Source organism: Oncorhynchus mykiss, chromosome 9 (assembly GCF_057628025.1).
Source record: "Oncorhynchus mykiss isolate SJ-2025 chromosome 9, ASM5762802v1, whole genome shotgun sequence".
NCBI lineage: Eukaryota > Metazoa > Chordata > Actinopteri > Salmoniformes > Salmonidae > Oncorhynchus > Oncorhynchus mykiss.
The window spans coordinates 68,555,421-68,580,641 of NC_143030.1; the positions used below are offsets into that span (position 1 = coordinate 68,555,421).

General features: G+C 41.1%; 1 protein-coding gene across 8 annotated transcripts in view; it reads left to right on the forward strand.

The window, feature by feature from the left end:
* LOC110532618 (nuclear factor of activated T-cells, cytoplasmic 2) overlaps positions 1–25,221 on the forward strand; it is a 52,029-nt gene that overhangs the window by 22,543 nt on the left and 4,265 nt on the right. For 4 of the 8 annotated variants that reach the window (XM_021616674.3, XM_090185152.1, XM_090185149.1 and 1 more), the window contains exons 7-9: positions 9,838–9,893; positions 10,099–10,231; positions 10,446–11,168. In XM_021616674.3, coding sequence (XP_021472349.3) covers positions 9,838–9,893; positions 10,099–10,231; positions 10,446–11,168 — 912 coding nt within the window. The remainder of the gene's footprint in view (positions 1–9,837; positions 9,894–10,098; positions 10,232–10,445; positions 11,169–25,221) is intronic. The other 4 variants (XM_090185150.1, XM_090185148.1, XM_090185151.1 and 1 more) reach the window with 1 other exon arrangement.

The window sequence follows — 25,221 nt, forward strand, 5'->3', positions numbered from 1 at the left end:
GCAGGAGGGACTGGTGCACTTCACAAAATAGATGGCATCATGAGTGAGGAAAATTATGTGGATATATTGAAACAACATCTCAAGACATCAGTTAAAGTTAAAGTTAAAGCTTGGTTACAAATTGGTCTTCCAAATGGACAATCACCCCAAGCATACTTCCAAAGTTGTGGCAAAATGGCTTATGGACAACAAAGATTAGGTATTGGAGTGGCCATCACAAAGTACTGACCTCAATCGTATAGAAAATTTGTGGGTAGAACTGAAAAAGCATGTGCGAGGAAGGAGGCTTACAAACTTGACTCAGTTACACCAGCTCTGTCAGGAGGAATGGGCCAGAATTCATCCAACTTATTGTGGGAAGCTTGTGGAAGGCTACCCGAGACATTTGACCCAAGTTAAACAATGTAAAGGCAACGCTACCAAATACTAATTGAGTGTATGTAAACTTCTGTGATGAAAGAAATAAAAGCTGAAATAAACATTCTCTCTACTATTATTCTTACATTTTACATTCTTAAAATAAAGTGGTGATCCTAACTGACCTAAAGACGGGAATTTTTACTAGAATTGAATGTCAGGAATTGTGAAAAACTGAGTTTAAATGTATTTGGCTAAGGTGTATGTAAACTTCCGACTTCAACTGTAAATATGCCGCCCCTGGAGCAAATTAGGGTTAAGTGGCTTGCTCAAGGGAACATTGATAGACTTTTCACCTTGTTGGCTCGGGTATTTGAACCAGCAACTCTCGATGGGCCGAGTGTGGGTAGCTATGAAATGTGGGATCTCTGTGGGCCGAGTGTGGGGAGCTATGAAATGTGGGATCTCTGTGGGCCGAGTGTGGGTAGCTATGAAATGTGGGATCTCTGTGGGCCGAGTGTGGGGAGCTATGAGATGTGGGATCTCTGTGGGCCGAGTGTGGGGAGCTATGAGATGTGGGATCTCTGTGGACTGAGTGTGGGGAGCTATGAGATGTGGGATCTCTGTGGGCCGAGTGTGGGGAGCTATGAGATGTGGGATCTCTGTGGACTGAGTGTGGGGAGCTATGAGATGTGGGATCTCTGTGGACTGCTTTAGCTAAAATTTGGATTTCTTCTCTACACTTTTTTTCACTGGGCTTTCTTGCTGCTGGTTTACAACACACTGCAGTAATGTATAGAAAGAAAAATAAAGAAAATAATATCTACTTAGAAGAGGGATTGGCATTGTGCTGTAGAGGTTCTCCACATGACACAGAGTTCTGGAACAGTGAGCCAATGAAATCCCTTTGAATGGGACACAACTGGCTCTGGCTGGGCCTTCTCTGGCACACACAAAGACAGACAGACAGACAGACAGACAGACAGACAGACGTGTGCGCACACACACACAGACAGAAGCCAAGCTGGGCCTGCTCAACTCTTTCTGACTGCCTCCATTCCTAATTACCAGAGATACACAAAAATACTAGAGGTATCCAGTAGAGTAGTTTTGGTACAAAACACAAAAAATATATAAACACCAAGACAGCAGCAGTCATCACCTGTCGTTACTGTGTACTGAAACGGGGCGAGTTAACCATAAAACAGGAGAAAAAATTAAATAAAGAAATCTTGCCAATATTCATGGAATCCACCTCTGTTCTGCTGACTAATTTCAGTATATGTGCCTTTCATTTGTGGACTGACATGGGGTTTCCCACACAGTTTTAAAATGATATCAGGCCGCTGAATACTGGATTTCTTTCCATTTGAGAAAATAGGTAGGCTGTTAATTTTGAAAAGGTGGTCAATCTAGTTTAAATGTAAAAATGTTGATAACAATGGTTCTTTTTGTTGGTTATTTGTGTGTTTTGGAGAGGAATTAATCTTGAAACATAAGTTGTGTTCTACTAGGGCACCTTTGTTTCATGTCTCAGATAGCCCACAAAAGCCAGCATGGATAGAATGCAAGAATTTACTAATATTTGCCATATTCTAATAATTATCTTGTGCCTACCTATTACCACGGTCTGTGCCATAGTGTAACTTGCACTCACGTAGGCCGATGATCTGAAACAATTTGATGGTGTAACTTCGAATTCCAATGTGAAGCAATTCAGGCATTCTTCAAGTCAAGACAATCTTTGTGCTGCAAAGAAACATTGTCTTTATTGTTGAATAAATGTTTTTTTCAAGCAGTAGGTATTTAGAATTAAATGTGGAGTGGAGCTTTATAGTTGGTAACATCACATGCCTTGACAATTACAGTATTTTTCACGTACCTTGAAAATTACAGTATTCAGCAATCATAATTTATAAAAAAAACACACATTTGTCGCGATAAAGAAAGGAAAACAAAAGAAAATTCCACCCCTGTCGAACGGATAAAAATGCATTAGATCTTTAAAACAAAATCTCCTATACAGTGCCTTGCAAAATAATTCATTCCCCTTGGCGTTTTTCCTATTTTGTTGCATGTAATTTAAATAGATTTTTATTTTAATTTCATGCAATGGACATACACAAAATAGTCCAAATTGGTGAAGTGAAATTTAAAAAATGAATTGTGTCAACAAAAAAAAAAATGGAAAAGTGGTACGTGCATATGTATTCAGCCCCTTTGCTATGAAGCCCCTAAATAAGATCTGACACAGCCAATTACCTTCAGAATTCACATAATTAGTTAAATAAAGTCCACCTGTGTGCAATTTAAGTGACACATGATCTGTCACATGGTCTCAGGATACATGTATATACAGTTGAAGTTGTAAGTTTACATACACCTTAGCCAAATACATTTAAACTCAGTTTTCACAATTCCTGACATTTAATCCTAGTAAAAATTCCCTGTCTTAGGTCAGTTTGATTTGATTTGATTTTGAGGATCACCACTTTATTTTAAGAATGTGAAATGTCAGTATAACAGTAGAGAGAATGATTTATTTCAGCTTTTATTTCTTTCTTTCATCACATTCCCAGTGTGTCAGAAGTTTACATACACTCAATTTGTTTTTGGTAGCATTGCCTTTACATTGTTTAACTTGGGTCAAATGTTTTGGGTAGCCTTCCAAAAGTTTCCCACAATAAGTTGGGTGAATTTTGGCCCATTCCTCCTGACAGAGCTGGTGTAACTGAATCAGGATGTAGGCCTCCTTACTCGCACATGCATTTTCAATTTTGTCCACATATTTTCTATAGGATTGAGGTCAGGGCTTTGTGATGGCCACTCCAATACCTTGACTTTGTTGTCCATAAGCTATTTTGCCACAACTTTGGAAGTATGCTTGGGGTCATTGTCCATTTGGAAAACCCATTTGCGACCAAGCTTTAACTTCCTGACTGATGTCTTGAGATGTTGCTTCAATACATCCACATCATTTTCCTCACGCATGATGCCATCTATTTTGTGAAGTGCACCAGTCCCCTACCTGCAGCAAAGCACCCCCACAACATGATGCTGCCACCCCTGTGCTTCACGATTGGGATGGTGTTCTTCGGCTAGCAAGCCTCCCCATTTTTCCTCCAAACATAATGATGGTCATTATGGCCAAACAGTTCTATTTTTATTTAATCAGACCAGAAGACATTTCTCCAAAAAGTAAGATCTTTGTCCCCATGTGCAGTTGCAAACCATATTCTGGCTTGCAGTTTTGGAGAAGTGGCTTCTTCCTCGCTGAGCGGCCTTTCAGGTTATGTTGATATAGGACTTGTTTTACTGTGGATATAGATAGTTTTGTACCTGTTTTCTCCAGCATCTTCACAAGGACCTTTGCTGTTGTTCTGGGATTGATTTGCACTTTTAGCCCCGAAGTACGTTCATCTCTAGGAGACAGAACGCGTCTCTTTCCTGGGTGGTATGACGGCTGCGTGGTCCCATGGTGTTTATACTTGCGTACTATTGTTTGTACAGATGAACGTGGTACGTTCAGGCGTTTGGTAATTGCTCCCAAGGATGAACCAGACTTGTGGAGGTCTACAATTTTTTTCTGAGGTCTTGGCTGCTTTCTTTGGATTTTCCCATGATGTCATGCAAAGAGGCACTGAGTTTGAAGGTAGGCCTTGAAATACATCCACAGACACACCTCAAATTGACTCAAATTATGTCATTTAGCCTATCAGAAGCTTCTAAAGTCATGGCATCATTTTCTGGAATTTTCCAAGCTGTTTAAAGGCACAGTAAACTTAGTTTATGTAAACTTCCGACCCACCGGAATTGTGATACATTGAATGATAAGTGAAATAATCTGTCTGTAAACAATTGTTGAAAAAATTACTTGTCATGCACAAAGTAGATGTCCTAAGCTACTTGCCAAAACTATAGTTTGTTAACAAGAAATGTGTGGAGTGGTTGAAAAACAAGTTTTAATGACTCCAACCTAAGTGTATGTAAACTTCTGACTTCAGCTGTACACCTGTTCTGAAAGGCCCCAGAGTCTGCAACACCACTTAGCAAGGGGCACCACCAAGCAAGCGGCACCATGAAGACCAATGAGCTCTCCAAACAGGTCAGGGACAAAGTTGTGGAGAAGTACAGATCAGGGTTGGGTTATAAAAAAATATCAGAAATCTTGAACATCCCACGGAGCACCATTAAATCCATTATTAAAAAATGGAAAGAATATGGCACCACAACAAACCTGCCAAGAGAGGGCCGCCCACCAAAACTCACTGACCAGGCAAAGAGGGCATTAATCAGAGAGGCAACAAAGAGACCAAAGATAACCCTGAAGGAGCTGCAAATCTCCACAGCGGAGATTGGAGTATCTGTCCATAGATCCACTTTAAGCCGTACACTCCACAAAGCTGGGCATTACGGAAGAGTGGCCAGAAAGAGCCATTGCTTAAAGTGAAAAATAAGGAAACACGTTTGGTGTTTGCCAAAAGGCATGTAGGAGACTCCCCAAACATATGGAAGAAGGTACTCTGGTCACATGAGACTAAAATTGAGTTTTTTGGCCATCAAGGAAAACGATATGTCTGGCGCAAACCCAACACCTCTCATCACCCGAGAACACCATCCCCACAGTGAAGGATAGGGGTGGCAGCATCATGCTGTCGGGATGTTTTTCATCGGCAGGGTCTGGGAAACTGGTCAGAATTGAAGGAATGATGGATGCCGCTAAAAAATTATTGCGGGAAACCTGATTCCGTCTTCCAGAGATTTGAGACTGGAACGGAGGTTCACCTTCCAGCAGGAAAATGACCCTAAGCATACCGCTAAAGAAACACTCGAGTGGTTTAAGGGGAAACATTTAAATATCTTGGAATGGCCTAGTCAAAGCCTAGACCTTAATCCAATTGAGAATCTTTGGTATGATCTTTGTTATGGAACCCATCCAACTTGAAGGAGCTGGAGAAGTTTTGCCTTTAAGAATGGGCAAAAATCCCAGTGGCTAGATGTGCCAAGCGTATAGAGACATACTCCAAGAGACTTGCAGCTGTAATTGCTGAAAAGGTGGCTCTACAAAGCATTTTTGGACACTGATTTGGCCGATTGTTTTTTAAAAATTTTTATATGTATATTTTTAAATATAACAAAATTACACCTTTTATTTAATCTTTGTTTTTTTTATTTCACCTTTATTTAACCAGGTAAGCTAGTTGAGAACAAGTTCTCATTTGCAACTGCGACCTGGCCAAGATAAAGCATAGCAGTTCGACACATACAACATTTAACTAAGTCAGTTAAGAACACATTCTTATTTTCAATGACGGCCTAGGAACGGTGGGTTACTGCCTTGTTCAGGGGTAGAATGACAGATTTTTACCTTGTCAGATCGGGGATTCAATCTTGCAACCTTACAGTTAACTAGTCCAACGCTCTAACCACCTGCCTCTCATTACATTCCACGAGGAGCCTGCCTGTTACGCGAATGCAGTAAGCCAAGGTAAGTTGCTAGCTAGCATTAAACTTATCTTATAAAAAACAATCAATCAATCAATCATAATCACTAGTTAACTACACATGGTTGATGATATTACTAGTTTATCTAGCGTGTCCTGCATTCCATATAATTGATGCGGTGCGTATTCGTGAAAAAGGACTGTCCTTGCTCCAATGAGTAACTAACCATAAACATCAATGTCTTTCTTAAAATCAATACACAGAAATATATATTTTTAAATCTGCATATTTAGCTAAAAGAAATCCAGGTTAGCAGGCAATATTAACCAGGTGAAATTGTGTCACTTATCTTGCGTTCATTGCACGCAGAGTCAGTGTATATGCAACAGTTTGGGCCGCCTAATTTGCCAGAATTTTACGTAATTATGACATAACATTGAAGGTTGTGCAATGGAACAGGAATATTTAGTCTTATGGATGCCACCCGTTAGATAAAATACGGAACGGTTCCGTATTTCACTGAAAGAATAAACGTCTTGATTTCTAAATGATAGTTTCCGGAAGGCTCGTATTTCTGTGTGTTATTATGTTATAATTAAGTCTATGATTTGATAGAGCAGTCTGACTGAGTGATTGGCAGGCACCAGCAGTCTCGTAAGCATTCATTCAAACAGCACTTTCGTGCGTTTTGCCAGCAGCTCTTTGTTCTGCTTCAAGCATTGCGCTGTTTATGACTTCAAGCCCATCAACTCCCGAGATTAGGCTAGTGTAACCGATGTGAAATGGCTAGCTAGTTAGCGGGGTGCACACTAATAGCGTTTCAATCGTCACTCGCTCTGAGACTTAGAGTAGTTGTTCCCCTTGCTCTGCATGGGTAACGATGCTTCGAGGATGGCTGTTGTCGATGTGTTCCTGGTTCGAGCCCAGGTAGGGGCTGTTTTCTTTGTTATTTTGGTTATGTCAGGGTGTGACGAGGGTGGTATGTCTTTTACTTGTCTAGGGTTTTTTGTATATCTATGGGTTTTGGTATTGTCTAGGTAAATGTAGGTCTATGGTGGCCTGAATTGGTTCCCAATCAGAGACCTCTGTTTATCGTTGTCTCTGATTGGGGATCCTATTTAGGTTGCAATTTTCCATTTTGGTTTTGTGGGTTATTGTCTATGTGTAGTTGCCTGTCAGTACTTGTTATTGTAGCGTTACGGTCGTTTTTTTTAGTTTGTTAAGTGTTCTTCGTTTAATTAAAAGAAGAATATATTCTTATCACGCTGCTCCTTGGTCTCATCAATACGACGAATGTGACATAACCTTGAGTTTCAAACAATGCCTTACAGTGTGACAGTTGTCAAAAGCAACAATTTCATAGTATTGGTATACATAAAACATGGTGTAAAACAAGTGTGTTAGTATCTCCTCTAAAATCTCTTCATACCCAGACAGGTTTAAGTCTTGAAAACCTGACCCTAGGAAACACAGTGACTAGGGTCTGGTTCCAGTGATGAACTCCTTTGGCATAGAGGAAATGCGTCACTGCGTATGTCACTACTTATGTCACTACGTTATCCCCTTGAATAAAATACAAAATAGTAGCTAGCAAGATGGAGATCACGGAAGTTATTTTTAATGAGTGCATTTCACAAGTGGCTAGTTTGCATCAGCTAAAGCCACATGTTTTGCCTGCAAACTTTGGTTTTGAATCATGACGTTCTGGCATGTCTGCCTTGCCTTGTGATTTGTTCGACCCCCCCCCCCCCTTCTATCATGTAGGCAGTGACATAGTTAATCTATGCAAAAATGGTCCATCATTGAAACCAGACCCTATTCACTGCCTTGCCAAGGGTCAGATATTAAAGACAGGTTTTTGATCACTAGTGTGTATCAAACCTTGGGCCAATGTTCTCCATCACACTTTGTTTATAGAATATACTTTTCTTTACTTTAGAAAAATTACCAATATTGCTTGACACACAGTAAATATGTGATTGTATGTATGATTTCATACAATATATTATGGTAAATGTAAGGTCAGGGAATGGCTTCACTTCATGGTAAATACAGTGCCTTCAGAAAGTTACATTACAGCCTTATTCTAAAATTGATTTAAAAAATAAAAAATCATACACAATACCCCATAATGACCAGCTGAAAACAGGTTTTTAGACATTTTGGCAAATGTATTAAAAATTAAAAACGGAAACCATACTTACATAAGTATTCAGACCCTTTGCTATGAGACACGAAATTGAGGTCAGGTGCATCCTGGTTCCATTGATCATCCTTGAGATGTTTTTCAACTTGATTGGAGTCCACCTGTGGTAAATTCAATTGACTGGACATGATTAGGAAAGGCACACACCCTTCTATATAAGGTCCCACAGTTGACAGTGTATGTCAGTGCAAAAACCAAGCCATGAGGTCAAAGGAATTGTCCGTAGAGCTTTGAAACAGGATTGTGTCAAGGTACAGATCTGGGGAAGGGTACCCAAAAAGGTTTGCAGATTTGAAGGTCCCCAAAAAAACAGTGGCCTCCGTCATTCTTAAATGGAAGAAGTTTGGAACCACCAAGACTCTTCATAGACCTGGCCACCCCGGGCAAACTGAGCAATCTGGGGAGAAAGGCCTTGGTCAGGGAGGTGACCAAGAACCCTATGGTCACTCTGACAGGTCTCCTGCATCTCTGTGGAGATGAGAGAACTTTCCAGAAGGACAACCATCTCTGCAGCACTCCACCAATCAGGCCTTTATGGTAGAGTGGCCAGACAGAAACCACTCCTGGGGAAAAGGCACATGAAAGCCCGTTCTGAGTTTGCCAAAAGGCACCTAAAGACTCTCAGACCATGAGAAACAAGATTCTCTGGTCTGATGAAACCAAGATTGAACTCTTTGGCTTAAATGCCAAGTGTCACGCCTGGAGGAAACTTGGCACCATCCCTACAGTGAAGCATGGTGGTGACAGCATCTTGCTGTGGGGATGTTTTTCAATAGTAGGGACCAGGAGACTAGTCAGGATCGAGGCAAAGATAAACGGAGTCTTTAAGTACAGAGAGATCCTTTAAAAAACCTGCTCCAGAACGCTCAGGACCTCAGACTGGGGCAAAAGTTCACCTTACAACAGGACAACAACCCTAAGCACACATTCAATACAAAGTAGGAGTGGCTTCGGGATAAGTCTCTGAATATCCTTGAGTAGCCCGATCAAACATCTCTGGAGAGACCTGAAATTTGCTGTGCAGCAACGCTCCCCATCCACCCTGACAGAGCTTAAGAAAATGTACAGAGAATAAGTGAAGAAACTCTCCAAATACATGTGTGTCAAGCTTATAGTGTCATACCCAAGAAGACTCGAGTCTGTAATCATTGGCAAAGATGCTTCAACAAAGTACTGGGTAAAGGGTCTGAATACTTATGTAAATGTGATATTTGTTTTTTTATTTTAAATATATTCGCAAACATATTTTAGCTTTTCCATAGGGGGGGGGGGGGGGGGGTGTTGTATGTAGATTGATGAAAAAACAATTGAATCCATTTCAGAATAAGGCTGTAACCTAACAAAATGTGGAAAAAGTCAAGGGGTCTGGATACTTTCCGAAGGCATTGTATATAGCTGTCTTTGGCTGTAGGTGAGCAGAATGGTGGAAGGGTAAGTGGTTAGATTATATCTCTTTCCTATGTGACACAAAGAGCCTTCTCTAACACCATGTTAATAATTTGGCCTATGGGTTAGTGGCAGGAAGACAGTGATGTGATGGGTTAAACTAGGCATTGTGTTCTGAGACAGGTGGAGAATCCCATCCCATGCTCTCAATCTGTTGAAGAGACAATAGAGATACAGCTGGGATAGTTAATTTGTTATTGTTTAGAGTACATTTTTCATTGCTCAGCAATTTAGTAAGCACACATTATTTTACCATTGTTAATTTATTTTTTTACCTCTCCTTGTTCTGTGTTCCTGTATTTTCTGTGTCCAATAGGGGGATGAAATATACCCTGAATTATTGATTTGACCTGAAACAACCCTTCCCTTATCTGTCTCTGCAGATGGACAGCAGATTTGGGAGATGGAGACAACAGTAGACAAAGATAAATGTCAGCCTGTGAGTACCAGTCCTTTCATAGATGGCCCACTTCTCCATGTCTGAAACAGTGGTCAAACCAGTCACTGATTATACTGTCTGGATTGTTTGTCTTAGAAAAAAACTAATTTGATTTAAAATAATGTCCTACTTTATCAACTCTGATTATAATCTTAAATAATAATGTGACAGATTATTATGAACTGAAAACGATGTCATTTTGTAGAGTCTGCTGTTCGTTGAGATCCCTTCCTATCGTGACCCATCTATCTGCCATCCTGCCAAAGTGAACTTCTATGTCATCAACGGGAAGAGGAAGCGCAGCCAGCCACAGCACTTCACATTCACCCCACTGGCAGGTAGGTACCATAAGCATCAGCACTAAGGAGGCTCTGAGCCCCTTTAAGTGCTCTGAAAGAACAATACAATGATGTAGGAATGATATCAAGTTATATGTTTTTCCTTGTCATTAGTTTGTCACATTGATATGCTTGGTGTAATAGGTCGTAGTTACTTTAAGCAATATGACTTAACCCCCAGTCATATCTCTGTTGTCTTCCATCTCTCCCACAGTTCCCTCCATTAAAACAGAGCCTGTGGATGACTATCCTTTCACCATGCCCCAGATCCTGGGTGTTTCCCCGCAGTCCTACTACCACCACAGTCCTGTGGGGATCATTCACCCAGACAACAGCCTGGTCTCCAGCATGGCCTCATGCCAGCAGGTCCGATCCGGCCTCCCCACACCCGGCCCAGACCCCCGCTTCCAGCAACAGAGCCCAGCCATTGTGTACACCCGCGGGGGCAAGAGTCTGAGCGGCAGCCCCGAAGGGCTCTACCAGCAGACTGGAGGGATGGGGATGATGCCCGACCCACACCGCTCTGTCCTGGTCCACACAGGCTCCCCAGTCCAGCAGCAACACGGAGGGGGCCAGGGCCAACACCCCTCCATAATTCAGTTCTCCCCCACCAACCAACACCTGCTCAGGGGAGGCGACCCTCCACCTCTCCAGCCTGACAACCAGCAGCATATCATCTACTGTGATGGCTTCCCTCAGCAGGCTGGAGCCCAAGCTCACTCCCCTGTCCCGGCCCACTCCCCCCAGCATTACCCCACCACGGTGATCCAGCAACAGCCCTACGTGCCCAAGGTGGTGCCCAAGGGCAGGTCTTCCCCTGGAGGGATGGAAGCCCAGAGATGCGCCCCTGGAGAGGAGCAGAGAGCCAGCCTCCCTGGAGGACAGGTCACGGTCAAGGAGGAGAACCTGGATCAGATGTACCTTGATGACGGTGAGTGTAAGTTAGTGCCAGGGTTTTATACATCAATAGAATTAATGCTCTTGATGCATGGTGGTGTAACATCCATGTTTTTTAAATGTTATTGTCTGAATCACAACAGCATTGGATAGTCATAATTTAGGAAAATAATAATCACTGTTCGCAAAAAAGACTGCAGTGTTCAATGCATGGCTGAGCGTGCAGTGGCATAGAGTAGGCCTAGGCTAAAGGTTATATCAGATATGTATCTTTATTTTTGTGTTTAGAAACATATTCCATGCAATTCTATTACACCTTCTGTCTAGAGACATTAGCAGAATATTTTTTAAATATGACAAAAATGACAGAGTACTATAGGCCTATATTGCTAACACTAACTGTACAATATGAAGTCCATTTAACCTGGAGGAGGAAATGATCATCCAAAACAAAGTTTCAAGTGGAACTGCCCTAATTATTAAATGTTAATACGTGCACAAGGCACTCACAGGGGATATGGCCAATGTGCTACGCTGGTGCCAATAAGACTATTCCCTCAAGTTGCAGAACTACTGTAAAAGAAAGATTAGAGTCTTTTTTTATTGTCTTCTCTTTACAGCAATAGCAATTTGCTTTCCAAACTATGTTTTATATCAATTAAATTAGGGGTAGAAGAGAGAACACGGGATATTAAAATATATATGACTGACTATTTTCTATTAGTTTACATATCTAAACTTGGCGAACGGGAATAGGAATGATATCAAATACCTCTCTTGCAGTAGCCTACAAAGAGATGTGTGTGCTGTTCACAACATGCTTTTTTTGCAGCCATGAGGCTGCAGTAATACTGTTACCAAATCTTGTCCTACGCTTAGGCTAGTCATCACATTAGTAATTGGATTTTGTTATTCTGCATAGATACATGCATTACTTTATTATAAAGGTGATTGGTCAGCACCCCCTGCTCAAAACAAATTCTTGCAGCTATGCCTTGTATGCAACCATCTAATCTAGGTCTACTAAAAAGGGAGACAATAATTGTACAGTATGACGTTTAACCTGGAGGAGGAAATGATTGTCCAAATACAAAGTTTCAAATGGCACTCATTGGCCCAATGATAAAGAGTCAATATGCTCACTCATTGGCCCAATGATAAAGAGTGAATATGCTCACTCATTGGCCCAATGATAAAGAGTGAATTTGCGCACTCATTGAAACTATGTTCTCCACTGGTGTTAATAAGATCCTAAAATACTCCAATTGAGAATTTTGATAACTAGAAGACAGATTAGTATTGCTTTCCAAACAATGTTTTCCCACGATTGTATTTTAAATATTGCAATATGCATGGGCCTATATTAGCAGCTTTTCACTGACAGTCGCAACTCAACAATCATTTGTTTGGTATTTGCCATGAGTTCTGCCCAAATTGTGGGCCTTCCAATTGTAGGCTATATGCTTGTTATTTAACACATTTTTTGAAGCGAATGATCATCTGGGGCAAAATCATGCTTGCTGGTGTACTAGTCTATTTTGAATGATTGTATTGACAGGAGTAATTACGTAATTGAGGCATTTTAATTCAATTCAATTCCATTTTTTTTACAATTGGACTCGCCACACTACCTTCTCTCTCTCAATTAAGTTGAATTCAATTAAGGGCTTTATTGGCATAGCAAACATATGTTTATATTGCCAAATCAAGTGAAATAGATAATAACCAATAAAAAATGAACAGTAAACATTACGATCACAAAGTTTCAGAGAAATAGAGACATTTCAAATGTTATATTGTGGCTATGTACAGTGTGACGATGTGCAAATAGATAAAGTACAAAAGGGAAAATAAATAAGCATAAATATGGGTTGTATTGACAATGGTGTTTGTTCTTCACTGGTTGCCCTTTTCTTGTGGCAACAGGTCACAAATCTTGCTACTGTGATGGCACACTGGGGTATTTCATCCAATAGATATGGGAGTTTATCAAAATTGGATTTGTTTTCAAATTCTTTGTGGGTCTGTAATCTGAGGAAAATGTGTTTCTATAGTATGGTCATACATCTGGCAGGGGGTTAGGAACTGCAGCTCAGTTTCAACCTAATTTTGTGGGCAGTGTGCACATAGCCTGTCTTCTCTTGAGAGCAAGTCTGCCTACGGCGGCTACTATCAATAGTAAGGCTATGCTCACTGAGTCTGTACATTTTCAAAGCTTTCCTTAATTTTAGGTCAGTCACAGTGGTCAGGTATTCTGCCACTGTGTACTCTCTACTTAGGGCCAAATAGCATTCCAGTTTGCTCTGTTTTTTGGTATTTTCAATGGGTCAAGCAATTATCTTTTTGTTTTCTTGTGATTTTGTTGTGTCTAATTGTGTTTCTGTCCTGGGGCTTTGTGGGGTCTGTTTGTGTTTGTGAACAGAGCCCCAGGACCAGCTTGCTTAGGGGACTCTTCTCTAGGTTAATCTCTCTGAAGGTGATGGCTTTATTATGGAACATTTGGGAATCGCTTCCTTTTAGGTTGTTGTAGAATATAACAGCTTCTTGGTTGGTGAGTAAACCCCAGACCCCCAGACCATGAAGGGCAATGGGGTCTATAACTGATTAAATTAACTGATCCTAATTGGGATTTTGAATTTTATGTTCCTTTTGATGGCGTAGAAGGCCCTTGCCTTGTCTCTCAGATCGTTCACAGCTTTGTGGAAGTTACTTGTGGTGCTGATGTTTAGGCCAAGGTAGGTACAGTTGTTTGTATGCTCCAGGGCAACGGAGTCTAGATGGAATTTGTATTTGTGGTCCTGGCAACTGGACCTTTTTCGGAAACACCATTATTTTTGTCTTACTGAGATTTACTGTCAGGGCCCTGGTGTGACAGAATCTGTGCAGAAGATACTGGAGAGAAGCACTAGATCATCAGCAAAGAGTAGACATTTGACTTCAGATTCTAGTAGGGTGAGGCCGGGTGCTGCAGGCTGTTCTAGTGCCCTCGCCAATTCGTTGATACATATGTTGAAGAGGGTTGGGCTCAAGCTACATCCCTGTCTCACCCATGGCCCAGTGGTAAGAAATGTGTGTTTATTGCCCATTTTAACTGCACACTTGTTGGATTTTAGAATGTTGTATGTTTTTCCCCCAAAACCACTTTCTAGCAATTTGTATTGCAGACCCTCATGCCAAATTGAGTCAAAAGCTTTTTTGAAATCAACAAAGCATGAGAAGACTTTGCCTTTGTTTGGTTTGTTTGCCAATTAGGGTGTGCAGGGTGAATATGTGGTCTGTCTTATAGTAATTTGGCAAAAAGCCTATTTGACATTTGCTCAGTACATTGATTTCACTGAGGAAATATACAAGTTTGTTGTCAATGATAATGCAGAGGATTTTCCCAAGGTTGCTGTTGACACATATCCCACCGAAGTTAATGGGGTTAAATTTGTCTCTACTTTTGTGGATTGGAGGGATCAGTCCTTGGTTCCAAATATTGGGGGAGATGCCAGAGCTAAGGATGATGGTTAGTGTAGCCAATTGGAATTTGTGGTCTGTATATTTTATCATTTAATTTAGGATAACATCAACACCACAGGCCTTTTTGTCCTGTAGTTCATTAAATATAATTGGAAAATCCAGTAGGTTCTGGAAGTCCTTGATAGCTGATTTTAAGACTTGTTATTGATCATTTATATTTTTTTGCTGTTTTTTTTGTGGTTGTGGTTTATCCATACATCTCTGTTTTGAATAACTCTTCGTGTTTGTTTAGTGTGTTCCAATTTTCCCAGAAGTGGTTAGATTCTATGTATTATTAAATTACATTGAGCTGATTTCTGAAATGCTGTTCTTTCTTTTGCCGTAGTGTATTTTAGTGATTCACAATAGTGAAGGTCTCTTAATGTTTTTGGTTTCTCAATTTCTTCTTAGGTTTTTGAATTTTTCATCAAACCATTTGTCATTGTTTAAAATGTTCTTAGGTTGTCTGCTTGATTTTTTTTTTGATTTGATAGGGAAGCTGAAAGGTTAAATATACTGTTTAGGTTTCCTACTGCCAAGTTTACACCTTCACTATTACAGTGAAATGTTTTGTCCATGACGTTGTCTAAAAGGCATTGAATTTGTTGCCTAATAGTTTTTTTGGAAAGTTTTTACACTATTTTCCTTCCATCTGTAGCATGTCTTAGTATTGTTCAGTTACTTTGGCTTTGATGCCTCATAGTTGAATATCGCTCTGTTCAAGTAGACTGATAGGGGTGTCAGTGGCTGACTGTGAACGCTCTGAGAGACTCTGGGTTGAGGTCAGTGATAAAGTAATCTACAGTACTACTGCCAAGGGATGAGCTGTGGACTATGTACAGACCCAGCGTGTGACTGAGCTGCAGGACTTGTGACCCGTTTTTGTTGGTTGTTTTATCATAGTTGTGCCTAGGGGGGCATATTAGGGAGGGAATGCTGTCACCTCCAGGTAGGTGTTTGTCCCCCTGTGTGCTGAGTGTCAGGTTCTTGTCCTGTTCTGTCATTTAGGTCGCCACAGACTAGTACATGTCCCTGGGCCTGGGAATGGTTGATCTCCCCCTCTAGGATGGAGAAGCTGTCATCATTAAAGTATGGGGATTCTGTTGGGGGGATATAGGAAGGAGACATGAGGACATTTTTCTCTGAGATAATTACCTTATTAATTTCAAGCCATATGTAAAATGTTCCTGTTTTGACTAATGTGGTGAATATCAAATGATCTGGAGAAATGCTCTCAAATAGTCTTCCACTTCTATTTTTTATTAGTTTAGAGTTCTAAAGGTGTCAACAAGGGAATTAAAACAATATTAAATAAGTAACATGGCATTCTCTCGCCCTTGACTCGCAGGTCTGCTCCTACCCATGTCAAACATGTATGCATACTAGCCCACTATCTAGCAAGCAACACAGTATTGGGTGCGGCCCAGCGAGTGGCAAATGCGCTTTCTACCTACTGGTGCTGGATTGAGATCTTTTCTTTGCGATGGATCGCTTTGCTGTCTATTTGTGCTCAGTTTTAATAGGCACAATCTTGTGTTTACTAATTAAATTACAACACCCCTTTCGTTTTCTCTCTTTCTCACACACACATTGTTATGCAGTCATTTACAAAGAAATGTGCGCTTCTCTGTCCACAAGTCTATTTTGTATTGTAAACAGAGTTAAATTAACTTAGGCTGCAGTGACTAACATTACCTAATCTTGTCCCGAATCTTGGCTGCTCATCACATTAGGAAATGTATCTTATTGTTAACCTGCAAATGTTTTATTATAAAACATTTTTTTTTTTTTTTTTTTTTTTTTTTTTTCAACCCCGCCCCCCCCCCCCAATAGGAAATGGCCAGGAAATGTAGTTACGTATGTTCCTCAAGGTGGAAATAACATGGTTTATGAGTCATATATTTATACTTAACCTGTGTCAGCCTCATTATTAATATTATTACCCTGTGAGATCAGAATAACAGACCACATCCAGAAGTCATGGTCTTATACCCATCCATTTTTGTTGTGCCCCTTCCAATCCAAATGACATGTTATGACAGTGTGATCGCCAGACCTGATGATGATGTTGACCTTTTAAACATCTGGTTGGGATGGAGAGGTAGGTAGCTAGTCCTCTCTGGTTGGGATGGAGAGGTAGTTAGTCCTCGTCAGTCTCAGGGCAGCTCCCAGACCATGTTGAAGGGTTGTAACCCTGGTGATCTGTGGTCTGAAGGACCTGACAACCCTGTGGTTCAGTTCACCACAACCCTGTCAGAGAGAGAGATGGGTTTCTCTGGCATCGCCACATATCATTACATTTATTTTATTTATTTAACTAGGCAAGTCAGTTAAGAACAAATTCCTATTTACAATGTCAGCCTACCAAAAAGGCCTCCTGCGGGGATGGGGGCCTGGGATTAAAAATAAACAAATAAATCCACTATTAATATAGGACTAAACACACATCACGACAAGAGAGACAACACTACATAAAGAGAGACCTAAGACAACAACATAGCAAGGCAGCAACACATGACAACACAGCATGGTAGCAACACAACATGGTACAAACATTATTGGGCTCAGACAACAGCACAAAGGGCAAGGTAGAGACAACATATCACACAAAGCAGCCACAACTGTCAAATTAAACTTCTCTTTTTTTTTTATTTCATTCTCTGAAATTAAAAGGGAAAAAGGCAGCAGCCAGTTCTCCTGACCAATCGCCTGGAGATGTTGACACTGTTATGATCTGAAAAACAAGTTCCATGGCAACCATTGTCAAACAGTGGAACGGGCTGCCTCGGAGATCCGGGGAAAGCCTCTTTGTTTGTTGTACTTGGCCAGGGTTTCTCCTTGGCCCCACACCCCTCAATTCTGTGGGGGAACCCACTGGAGGATTTGCTTTTTTCCATCTCCTGCCCGGGATTCTGCCAATATGGCACAATAAATTCCTATTTGCAGCTGCTCTCTTCCAGAAAATCCAGCCTGCTCTCCGTAAGATAACTATAAGTGTGGGAGTCGGGAGACAAGCAGCAGCAGGAAGAGGGAAGGGACCGAGTTCGGATGGAAAAAATGAAATTGAAATAAAGGGTACAAGAGTGGACGAGTGGAATTGAGTTTTGGATGGCCTCATAGTGTTTCCCTCCGTAAACTGCAACAGCATTTACTGTTTCTGAATTAACACAGAGTAACTGTGTTTGATCCTCCTCCCTAACATCAAGGTATTGATCTCAGAGCTCCCTAGCAAGATCCCTCCATGTAAAGCCTTCCCTCTATTCTGTTAACTACTTGAACAATTCACCATCTTCCTGGAAATCTCGTAAAAAATATTAATTGGGGAAGTACTACATTTAAGTGCCCTCTTTAATTCCAAAGCATTGTAAATACTAAATTCAGAACACATTATGTAAAGCTTAAAGCAATAAAGACGACATAATAATGGCTCCTAACCAATTGTGCTTTTTTGTGGTTTTTCTGCGTTATTTGTAACTTATTTTGTACAAAATGTTTCTGCCACCGTCTATATGACCGAAAGAGCTTCTGGATATCAGAACATCGATTACTCACCTCAAACTGGACTTACTCCAGATACCCGACCAGGCCCAAATCCCTGTCATCCGTGTGAAGAGAAGACACAGATACAGGGGACACAGGTCTGGGTGCCCTGTGAGAATTCTTTGTTGAGTGGGTAACCCACCTCTACCATCCTTCTTATTGGCCATTGTCCAATCATTGGAGAATAAACTGGATGAGCTCCGATCAAGACTATCCTACCAATGGGACATTAAAAACTGTAGTATCTTATATTTCACCGAGTCGTGGCTGAACGATGACATGGACAATATACAGTTGGCTGATTTTTCCATGCATCGGCAAGACAGAACAGCTGCCTCCGTTAAGACAAGGGGTGGTGGTGTGTGTCTATTTGTCAATAACAGCTGGTGTGAAAAATCGAATATTAAGTATCAAGGTTTTGCTCGCCTGAGGTCGAGTATCTCATGATAAGCTGTAGACCACGCTACTTACCAAGAGAGTTTTCATCTATATTTTTCGTAGCTGTCTATTGAACACCACAAACCGATGCTGGCACTAATTCCGTACTCAACGAGCTGTATAAAGCCATAAACAAACAAGAAAATGCTCATCCAGAGGTGGCGCTCCTAGTGGCTGGGGACTTTAATGCAAGGAAACAAACATACAGTCAATAATACAGTAGAAACAGGTCTATATACGTTGTGAGCAAATGAGGTGAGATAAGGGAGGTAAAGGCAAAAAAAAGGCCATGGTGGCAAAGTAAATAAAATATAGCAAGTAAAACACTGGAATGGTAGATTTGCAATGGAAGAATGTGCAAAGTAGAAATACAAATAATGGGGTGCAAAGGAGCAAAATAAATAAATAAATGTTAGAGATATGTTAGAGAAAGACCCCACTGAATGATTCAGAACATGAAGAATCATATGTGTCTTGGTACAATGTATTTTACAACATAAGGTAGTGACATTTTCTCACTGTAGCACATTTTCACCCGCTCTAGGCAGAGTGGGAGGACACCTTTTATATAATATTTCAAAAAGGCACAACTATAGGTGCACTTTGAGACAGAGCATCAGAAGAATCTTTTTACTCAGAAACATCCGTCAGTTATGTTGTATAGGGTATGAATCCACCCACCCAATACAAGTGGTAGTTATGTACAGTAGCTGTAGAAATGGAATAGAACATGTGCCACCCTCGCCTCACCTTCAAACCTTCCCTTCAAAGTTCAAACACAGCACAGGAAGACAGGGCAATGCAGAAAGCCCCATTGGTCTTTCTCTACTAAGATGTCAAGTTGTGTTTTATGCCCAAAACATTCATTTATTTGAACATCACAAAGACATTTTCTGAGAAATACAATTTTCAAATGAGTCACTCTTGAGTGTCTTTCACACCTTGCTCATTTTGAAAGTGTTCAACTCTGGAGCACCATAACTCATGGTTTGTTTAGATGCTAGAACTGTGTCATCAGAGTAGCGCTGCTCTCTGTGGTGTCACAGAGGTCAAGGACAACAGAAGAAAGTCATGTATTTCACTATGAGTAAAATCAAAACATGGAATGAACTTCACAGTTCATACTGTACTCAAAAGACCTTTATCAGAAGCTAGGGGCTTTGCGTGTGTGTATATAGGCCTACAACGTTCTTTATACTGTAAGGATGTTGTCCACAACCTAGAAAGTGATTTCCTTGTGAAGGATGGGAGTTGGGACACACTCTAGTACCTGCAGCTTTCCATGTTGTAGTTGTAGTGAATCTGACTGGAATTAACCCCAGAGGCAGTGGAGCAGGTGAAGGCAGTGGACCAGGTGAAATTATTCCAGCGTGCAGAAGGATCGAGAGAGCTACCGTTCAGAGATAAAGCACACAGGAAAACAGCTTGGTGAACACACATTAGTTTCAGGTCACTGATGTCCCACTTACCAGTGAGCAGAGGAAAGACAACAATAGCAACATACCCACACTAATACAGGGAACCAGAGTTAAGAAACTAAACTGTGTTATATAGCATACTGTATTCTGAGAATTTAACGTTTGAATGGCTATGATTGATACTCAAGTGTAATGGAAACTTGTTTAACATCATACACCTTATTTTCTCTCTGGCAGTTGAAGGTAGAAGTTCTGGTGGTCAGGTCTGGTGGTCAGGTCTGGTGTCTGTCTCTGTCTGTCTGTCTGTCTGTCTGTCTGTCTGTCTGTCTGTCTGTCTGTCTGTCTGTCTGTCTGTCTGTCTGTCTGTCTGTCTGTCTACCCATGCCACTTGTTCTGTGGGTTGATTCTTCTCATGTTGCCAACAAAGTCCCCCAGGCAACCCTCTCAGACTCAGACACACACACACACACACACACACACACACACGCTCCCCCACCTCACAGTAGGCAATGTGAAGTGACTGAGTCAGCTACAGTACTGTACTGTGTGCGTATGAGTGTGTGTCTCTCTCTCTCTCCCACCTCTGGTTGGTAAACAAACACGTTCATTGGCGCAGGACGCTAAAGCCAGACACTCACCTATTGTATGGTTAAGTCTGAGTGTTCCCTGGGCCAGCCTCAAATGGCCATGCCAACCCTTCATGAGGCTCCGTTAAAGCTCTCTACTGTGTAACTTCTCTGGTGCACCACTCGCCTCTCTAAACCCCTTTTTTATACTCAGGAAAATCCTGTGGCCCCATTGGGAGATGAACGTTTATTTAAGGCATTAGGTGTCAAAGGGAATTCCACTAGAAACTAAAATAAACATGGACGTTTAGGTTGTGGTTGTGATGACAGCAGAGAGAGCTGGAGCACCCGGGCCGGTTTGGCCACTAGTTGGTTTGCCTCCCTCCCTGTTGCAGCTCTGCTCTGCTCTGCTCTATAAAGTGTGCTTAGTGTTGAGCTGTTATAAAAGGCCAAGGTTTATTTCTCTTTCACATCTGCAGATGATCAGAGACAGAGGGAGTCAAAAGGAGGAGGAGGATAGACTTGCTGCTACTCTTAATGATATAAGAAGGTCTGCAGCTTGCTGAGCTGCCAATGGTTTAGCTCAGCTAATGGGTTGTTTGTCAGGCAAAATCATTTCTAACTCCCACATCTGATAAATAACTCAGTGACTTGCAATAACTTAGAATGTTTTATCTCATTCCAACTGTACATAAAAAACAGGGTGAAACTGGATATCAGTTTCATGGAGTATCTCTCAGCATCGTGGTATCTGTTGAACTGGAGTTGTTTGGGGTGAGGGTTGTTATGTTTATCTTTGAGTGGGTTACTTTGGTACACACTAATGCTCAGCCAGGGATCAGTGTGTCTGTCCGCTTAACTTGCTGTTTAAAGGCGACACCATTTCACTTGTTCCACTATATAGATCACTGCTTTAAAGGCCCAGTGCAGTCAAAAACTTGTTGTTCCTGTGTTTTCTATATATGTCCACACTATGAGGTTGGAATAATACTGTGAATTTGTGAAAATTATGATAATGCCCTTTTAGCACGAGAGTTGTTTGAAAAGACCGCCTGAAATGTTGGCTTGTTTGGTAGGATGGAGTTTTGGGCTGCCTGGTGAAATAAATTAGTTAATAGACCGATAAGAAAGAGTTCCAAACCTCTCTGCCAATAATAGCTGGGTGGCAGGTAGCCTAGTGGTTAGAGTGTTGAACTAGTAACCGAAAGGTTGCAAGATCAAATCCCCGAGCTAACAAGGTAAAAATCTATTGGTCTGCCCCTGAACAAGGTAGTTAACCCACTGTTCCTAGACTGTCATTGAAAATAAGAATTTGTTCTTAACTGACTTGTCTAGTTAAATAAAGGTAAAATAAAATAGCAAGTTTTCAGTTTTGCCCTCCCATGTCACACCACTCTCGTACTGTCCTTGCCAAATTCTTGCTTGAGAAATTGCTCTTTGCTAAGAAGCTATTTAAAAAATATATTTTTAACCATTTTAATTTAAAACAATCACAACTTTTAAATAGGCCTCCTAAAAGCCTGTTGGATATTGAGTTCCCCTAAACCCGACTCTAAAACAAAGCACAATACATAATATGGTGCTGCTTACTATCTTACTCACTCTATATTATCTCATTCATCCCTTTGAAGTGAAAAAGATTGATCATATTTTAGGATGCTTCATATTAGCAGAGTTTGCTCTATTCAACTATTGTATTAAGTGAGACACAACCTCCCTGTGAATGTTTAAAACATACTAATATAGTATACAGCAGGTAAACATGAATATGGTCAGCTTTTACAGTGCCTTGCGATAGTATTCGCCTCCCTTGAACTTTGCGACCTTTTGCCACATTTCAGGCTTCAAACATAAAGATATAAAACTGTATTTTTTTGTGTAGAATCAACAACAAGTGGGACACAATCATGAAGTGGAACGACATTTATTGGATATTTCAAACTTTTTTAACAAATCAAAAACTGAAAAATTGGGCGTGCAAAATTATTCAGCCGCTTTACTTTCAGTGCAGCAAACTCTCTCCAGAAGTTCAGTGAGGATCTCTGAATGATCCAATGTTGACCTAAATGACTAATGATGATAAATACAATCCACCTCTGTGTAATCAAGTCTCCGTATGAATGCACCTGCACTGTGATAGTCTCAGAGGTCCGTTAAAAGCGCAGAGAGCATCATGAAGAACAAGGAACACACCAGGCAGGTCCGAGATACTGTTGTGAAGAAGTTTAAAGCCGGATTTGGATACAAAAAGATTTCCCAAGCTTTAAACATCCCAAGGAGCACTGTGCAAGCAATAATATTGAAATGGAAGGAGTATCAGACCACTGCAAATCTACCAAGACCTGGCAGTCCCTCTAAACTTTCAGCTCATACAAGGAGAAGACTGATCAGAGATGCAGCCAAGAGGCCCATGATCACTCTGGATGAACTGCAGAGATCTACAGCTGAGGTGGGAGACTCTGTCCATAGGACAACAATCAGTCGTATATTGCACAAATCTGTCCTTTATGGAAGAGTGGCAAGAAGAAAGCCATTTCTTAAAGATATCCATAAAAAGTGTTGTTTAAAGTTTGCCACAAGCCACCTGGGAGACACACCAAACATGTGGAAGAAGGTGCTCTGGTCAGATGAAACCAAAATTGAACTTTTTGGCAACAATGGAAAACGTTATGTTTGGCGTAAAAGCAACACAGCTCATCACCCTGAACACACCATCCCCACTGTCAAACATGGTGGTGGCAGCATCATGGTTTGGGCCTGCTTTTCTTCAGCAGGGACAGGGAAGATGGTTAAAATTGATGGGAAGATGGATGGAGCCAAATACAGGACCATTCTGGAAGAAAACCTGATGGAGTCTGAAAAAGACTTGAGACTGGGACGGAGATTTGTCTTCCAACAAGACAATGATCCAAAACATAAAGCAAAATCTACAATGGAATGGTTCAAAAATAAACATATCCAGGTGTTAGAATGGCCAAGTCAAAGTCCAGACCTGAATCCAATCGAGAATCTGTGGAAAGAACTGAAAACTGCTGTTCACAAATGCTCTCCATCCAACCTCACTGAGCTCGAGCTGTTTTGCAAAATTTCAGTCTCTCGATGTGCAAAACTTATAGAGACATACCCCAAGCGACTTACAGCTGTAATCGCAGCAAAAGGTGGCGCTACAAAGTATTAACTTAAGGGGGCTGAATAATTTTGCACGCCCAATTTTTCAGTTTTTGATTTGTTAAAAAAGTTTGAAATATCCAATAAATGTCGTTCCACTTCATGATTGTGTCCCACTTGTTGTTGATTCCTTCACAAAAAAAATACAGTTTTATATCTTTATGTTTGAAGCCTGAAATGTGGCAAAAGGTCGCAAAGTTCAAGGGGGCCGAATACTTTCGCAAGGCACTATATATACTACATCAATGAATAAAATGCATTAAACTCAAATGATGTCACTGTCACACTCACACTTTTCCCCCTCCCTTTTGGGCATGTCTTAAAATGTATGTGTTCCATAAAAGTCAAAACAAGAAGCCATGGCGTCAGGCTCTTATGTCCGTAGTGCCAGTATACACAGTGTGCTTCCAGGCCTGTTGGAGCTGTTAGTTACTGATAAAGACAGGCCACATCTTCCGTGCTGCAGTCGGTCTATCTGGACAGACTCCACTACAGTACATGTTCAACCTACTGGACAGTCCTTTAACTTTACTGCAGGTTTCCCCCATTGTCAATGTGAACCAAAAACTGCTGTGGTGTAAGTTACGGCTACAGTAGCACTCTAATTGCTTTTGTGAGGTCATATAATCACTCTTAATTTTCATGTGAATATCTAGCTCTAGTTATGAATGAGACACATTATTCCATTTAACACCTTGCCATTATAGCCACATTATAGGTATATTTAGGTATAGGTATATATAAAAATATTTTTATATTTTTTGTCATTATCAATAGGCCTATAAATATGTTGTTATAGTCCCTATACATTAAAACCAAATGCATGCTTTTCAACCGTTCACTGCCTGCACCCGCACGCCCGACTAGCATCACCACCCTGGATGGTTCCGACCTAGAATATGTGGACATCTATAAGTACCTAGGTGTCTGGCTAGACTGTAAACTCTCCTTCCAGACTCATATCAAACATCTCCAATCTAAAATCAAATCTAGAGTCGGCTTTCTGTTCCGCAACAAAGCCTCCTTCACTCACGCCGCCAAACTTACCCTAGTAAAACTGACTATCCTACCGATCCTCGACTTCGGCGATGTCATCTACAAAATAGTTTCCAATACTCTACTCAGCAAACTGGATGCAGTTTATCACAGTGCCATTCGTTTTGTTACTAAAGCACCTTATACCACTCATTACTGCGACCTGTATGCTCTAGTCGGCTGGCCCTCGCTACATATTCGTCGCCAGACCCACTGGCTCCAGGTCATCTACAAGTCCATGCTAGGTAAAGCTCCGCCTTGTCTCAGTTCACTGGTCACGATGGCAACACCCACCCGTAGCACGCGCTCCAGCAGGTGTATCTCACTGATCATCCCTAAAGCCAACACCTCATTTGGCCGCCTTTCCTTCCAGTTCTCTGCTGCCTGTGACTGGAACGAATTGCAAAAATCGCTGAAGTTGGAGACT